General features: G+C 29.9%; 1 protein-coding gene across 2 annotated transcripts in view; it reads right to left on the bottom strand.

The window, feature by feature from the left end:
- Positions 1-3,428: 3,428 nt before the first annotated feature.
- Positions 3,429-6,000, bottom strand: part of LOC143232408 (zinc finger C3H1 domain-containing protein-like) — a 106,542-nt gene continuing 103,970 nt past the window's right edge. For both annotated transcript variants that reach the window (XM_076467835.1, XM_076467837.1), the window contains one exon: positions 3,429-3,644. In XM_076467835.1, coding sequence (XP_076323950.1) covers positions 3,622-3,644 — 23 coding nt within the window. In that variant the 3' untranslated portion in view covers positions 3,429-3,621. The remainder of the gene's footprint in view (positions 3,645-6,000) is intronic.

Genomic DNA, 6,000 nt, shown 5'->3' with positions numbered 1-6,000 from the left:
AGTAGGTTTTTAGTATTAAGAAAGCTAATACTTTCAGCAAAATATATATCTTGCTTTTCATTATTTATTCACACATTATTATAAATTGTGCATGATGACCTCTGGGAACCATTGTAATCATATGTTCACTTTCCAATGGATTAGAAAAAGTGGAAGGTCTCTCTCAAATCTTGTGGCTACTTAATTGGTTGTAAAGAATACTGATAGGCATTACTAAGGGTTAAATACATAACAATGATAACTAAGTAGTCCATAAAGATTATGTTTCTCCAAATGGTACAACTACCAGAATGAAAGTAGTTTTGCTAGAAATCAATAGGCATTGGCTGATGTACACAGAAATAGTCTAATAGTCTTTTTTTTTTTTTTTTTCAATATATTTCACTAAGTCACTAGTTTCCAAGCTGTGAGGTATCTCACATGGTGGGGAAGGGGGTGTAACAGTATTTTGCTATGAGAACCCAATAATAATAATTTAGAAAAAATTTAACACTTAAATTTTACTACTTATAGTTAAGATAAACCAATTAAAGAGAAGCAAAGAAACTTCAGTATTTGCTGCTATTATTCTTTGTGAAAGTTATTCAGTATGAAGGAGGGAGGTCTCAAGAAAAATAATCCTGAGTTGAGGTACCACTACATAAAGTTTGGAAACCACTAAGTTAAGTGATCCACTCATTTATTCAACACATTTTTTCTCTTTTTTCCTCCTGTGGAAACCTGTTCATTTAGATACCAAACAATTTCAACTTTCAAATTATTCTTTTGTTGTGTCCTTCATACAAGAGTGATTTTGGCATCATTTCTGGATAACTGCAAGCCTGAAGTATAGTTTTAATATTTTCAACCTAACTGGCACCTTATGTAACAACATAGACAAAATAGCAAGACAAGAGACTTGTATGATTCAGACAGACATTTTTACTTTATAACAGTTGATCAGAAAAAGAACAACCAATCAACAGCATCTACCACCTATGCAGCTGCTCTTGAAGTGTGAAGCATGTTCCATGTCTTATCATGACTCAACCTTTGAGCCTTCCAATTCACAGGTTGGTAACAAACAGCCCAGCCTAAAGTCAGCAATTTTAACAGCACCAAATTTGCCATAGTAGTGACCTCAATATTCAGAACACATTACATGCCTTTCTATAAACTTATTTTAACTTTAATATTAATAATTTTTTAAATTACTGATCATACTTTTCAACATTCTTCAAAATTTCTGTCAAGTTTTCCAAATTTTCTACAATATTCTTCTGACTTTTACATGTTTTTTCTGGCAATTTCTCAGGATTTTACACACATTTGATTTTTAATGATGCTCATGGATACTATACTTAGGTTCTCAAACAATAACAGAATATATCTGTACGTCCCATTTTATCTACAGACATGGACCAATTTTAGCAAAATAATAAGGAATAACATTCTACATATATACACAGAGTTTCATTAAAATCCAATCTTTTTTAACTGAGCTATAGAGAAAAGGTATATGAAGAACTGATCCCCATGTTAACATGAATTTTTCTAATTTTCTTTTCTTTGATTTTCCAAAAACCAATCACTTACTAAGCTGGGTCATAGTCCAAATGCATACACACCTGTCAACAGTATTTAGTCATGAAGATGCAAGTTTAAGGAGTTGGGTAGATTGTGTTTCTCTTGCAAAAGATAGAAGTGTTCATTCTGGTATACAGCAACAGGCCATACAAAAAGTACTATGGCATATCAGAACCTAGCTGGTTTAAAATGTAAAAAAATATTGAGTCTGAAAAAAATGCTTGTTTGGAACTTTTCAAAAACACTTGACAATCCTTATGTAAAGGGTGATGATTATCTTCAGTTCTGAATGACCCTTGTCCTTACAGCTTTACAAAGTCAAGGAAGCTTATTTTTAGCTCAGACTTCAAGAGATGTCACATTACAGAAGTCCAATAATGATGCCAATCATAGTCCCTTTTCATCCCTGGCAGTGCTCATTACTGGAACTGATCTCACTGGTTTGTTGAAGCAGGTGTCTCAGCAAGGTAACCTTATTTGTTGAGTTCCAATGGGATTTCCTTATAAACCTCCTCTGTTCTGCAAAATTTTCTTCACAACAGAAATACCATCATGACTACAATCACACCTGCTATACTTAAGCAGTGAGTAAGCCTTTTTGAGGCTTCCTTGGCCATTTTTACAGAAAGATCTCAAACACAGTAGCAAAAATTGGTTTATGGAACTAACAAACCAGATATTATAGTGTAATACATGTTCCAACTACTGTGTTTTGTGGGAGATCTTAAATGGAATTATGGGTTTTACTCCATCACAGCTCAGAAACTAGTGTGAATTCAGCCATTCTCATAGATAGTTCAAATTCAAATGTCATAAGGAGTGTAAATCTCTGTTCAGTTTATATATAAAAAGGAGTACCAGAAAGTTTTGCTTGGGAATCAGAATGAAAAATGTTTCCTTGACTTTCAAACTGGGCATTAAAACCTCCCAAGTCCAATAAATAATCAAATTTCACTTTTTTCTGCTTATTAATAGTCAGAGTTCCACATCTGAATTGAACTAAGCCTTACTAATAGATCCAGTATTTAAACAGTAATTCATTCAGTTTTAGCACATGTTTATTTCACAAAAAAATTAGTTTTCTAATTAAAGAAATGGATCATAAATAAATATAAAACTATTGATAAAATCAAGGAACTATTGCAGGAAGTTTAATATGCCTGATAATCTTAGAGCATTTATCTGACCTAATTTACACTATTATACAAAAGTTCAAAAACACTGTATGCTTGTAATATATAATTTAAAGGATGGGGGAGAGATTATTTACAGTTAATTGTGAAGTGTCAATAAAAAACAATCATGCACAATATTCCCAATTTTAGGATCAGTGACAAACACTGGCATTAAAGAAACAATTTTGTGTTCAGATTTCATATTTATCACTAGAAAATAAGTTATTATAAATCCAGATTCCAATGTGTTATTTGAAATACAGAGACAATTTTCATCTTTGACATGGCTACTACCGGCATTTTCTTTTTAAAAATGTATCTCTGTGTAATCAGCAACCTTTACTTTTCAGTCAGTTACCACCACAACAGAAAACTAATAAACATAAATACAAATAGTAAATTAAAACTACTTTTACAAGAGGTGTTGATGTATGCGAATACTGAATGGTTTACTATTACAAAAACTGTACATATAATGCTAAAATTAACCCAATATGCATTTACATCCTAAAGTGTGTGTGTATGTATGCAACATGTGTGTATAGAATAAACATGATTTTATATGCCACTTTTGATAGTAACATAATTTTAGAACAAAATTCCAGGTTAAAGCTAGTCATAGGATGACTAACAACATTGCTTTCTGATGCTTTTTTTCTGTACAAAAAATTCACGCTATACATCAGGTATATTAATTTTTTTTTTTTAATTTCTATCAAATATTCATATACATTTTTTGAAAGTGAAAACTGATAACAAAAAGAAAAAAAATATATCTTTTATTAATGTGTAAATAGTTGAAGTTTATTTACAGTTACCTTTGGTTAGTGATTTATTTTCCCAAAATCTCGAGTTGTCTTGACTTGATTTATGTACCATTTCAATCTGACTTCTTCTCATTCACTAAAGGAAAATAAATTTCCAAACAGACTCTTACCAAAAAAATAAAAATTTCTTAAATTAAAACATTACTAATATTTGCATTCAGACCTTCAATAATGAGCTTAATACACTATATCAAAATAATTAGATGTTTTGTAAGCTGTAATAAAAACTAATTTATTAGATTAAAACAGATAATTTCAACTTGCAACAGTACTTCATAATATCTCCTAATTAAAATAGTTTCAGTTTAACCTTGTTTGAACAGACTTTAGAAATTTCTTAAAAATAGGAATAATTAATTATATTACTAAAAATAGGTCTGGTATCATGTAAAAACTTTTTAAAATTTAAACAATGTCAGAAATGCCTTTTCAAACAGTCTATAGATACTCTTTGAAACTAAAATGTGTGATGTTAGATTTAAGATATTTATTGAAGCTAAAACAATTATTATTAGAATTACATTTTACCACAATTTTTTGTTGAAATTGTGTGAAACAAGACGAGCTAATTAAATTTTATCAATGTTACATAAAAGTGTTACAAAATTGACCAAAAATGTCAAAAACAACTGTTAGAACTGAATCATATGTCAATAAGTATAATTAAAGTTATGCTAGAACTGAGGGGAAGTGCCAAAGATGTGTTAGCACTGTTGCAAACAAGCCTGAATTGTCTAATGATTAAAACTTCAGATAGAAAATAAGTACATGTGAGATAAAAATGTATGTTGTATACACATGTAAAACAATAAGACTACAACAACAAATTTAAGTAACAAATTACAGACTGCAATTATTACACTTGTATTACAGATATATATATATTTTAAAATATTTAAAGGAACTAAAACAAAAACTAATGAAATTTTACATCTGAAAGATTAAAATTATTTATAAAGTATTCAAAATCAGTAATAAAGGTAATGTACGCTGAAGAAGTGGCTGATGGATTAAATTATCTTTTTTAAGTAGGTAAAGAAGTTACCATTTTGAGTTCACTTTGCATTACTTCAACTACACGAATGCTAATAACATACAATTTTTATGTTAGTAAGAAATATCCATGTTTTATACATAATAAAAATTATTCATTTTACTGATTTACACAAATTGATATCACGTTAAAAATACATTTGTTGCATAACTTGATGATTAAATAATAATTACAAAATCATGCATTTGCATTATTTAAGGAAGGGAATACTGATTAATAAATACAAAATTACCAACATGGCTTTTACAACTATTCTTAACTTCAATACTACTAATGTTTTAACAGATCATTAGTAACAGTTTTATATTTAGATTTTTAGCTACTTGCCCCTGGGGCTGCTGAGTTAGTTTTTGTTTTGATTTTTTACTGGCTAAAAACAATTTTTGTGGCCCAACACTACATCACACATGTATGTATGTATGTATGTATGTATGTATGTATGTATTATATATATAATAACATTTAGTTTTATGAAACTTCTCATTTTATCTGCAATCTGGGAAACAGATGACATGTGCAGATTGTGCCATTTTTTCAGTCATTTTCCAAGTCAGATGAGACTTCCACTCCATTCTAATTTTTTGTCTTCTGTTTTTTTTTTATCAATATCCTTGTTTATTTCAGCACTTTCTTGATGGATTGTTGTTGCTTGAGCACTGAAAATCTGAAGTTTAAAAGATTAGCCATATTGAAGGAAAGAACCCCACTTGCATTGTATCACTGCTTAGGACCAGATTATGACTGAACAAGTAGGATGACTGGCTGAAAACTTTGGGTTACTTCAATTTTCCAGGATTGAAGATAAGAAGTTAAAAAAAAAAAAGAAATGAAAAAGTTTTTTGGTTTTTTCCACCCTTTACCATTTTAGGATACTGGCTCATTTTACCAAGTTTATAAAATGGTAGTTTTATGTTTGACTACCACTAGTTCAAAAAAGTAATTGGACCAGTCAGGCTTATGATGTTATCTTGCTCCAGGCCAAACTATAATTTCTGAAAGCCACAGCCTTGTGGGCCTTTGTAAATAGCAAACCATGAGCAGATAATTCAAAGCCTTAAACTATTAATATTACTACTACTAAAATACTTTGGATATTTTATTTTTAATTAAACTTTCAAGAACAATTAATCTCAGAATTAAAAATAAATAACAATGGTGGTTGTAAACACGTTACTTTGATTTCATTCTTGGACATTCCTGATATAAACTGTTACCAAAAACAGGATAACACCATCCTTAGTAGTACACCCGTTTACCCACTCAACTAAACTAATACATTGGATAACAAGTGTGACAAGCTCCTATGGACAGATAAAATGTGTAAAGAAGGTTATTGGATGTAGCAACTTATTTCAGGCAACCATTTCATAAACAGACT

The sequence above is a fragment of the Tachypleus tridentatus genome, chromosome 11 (assembly GCF_004210375.1).
Source record: "Tachypleus tridentatus isolate NWPU-2018 chromosome 11, ASM421037v1, whole genome shotgun sequence".
In the NCBI taxonomy this organism is placed as follows: domain Eukaryota; kingdom Metazoa; phylum Arthropoda; class Merostomata; order Xiphosura; family Limulidae; genus Tachypleus; species Tachypleus tridentatus.
The sequence above is the reverse complement of the archived record's forward strand: the minus strand, read 5'-3'. Positions and strand labels throughout refer to the sequence as shown.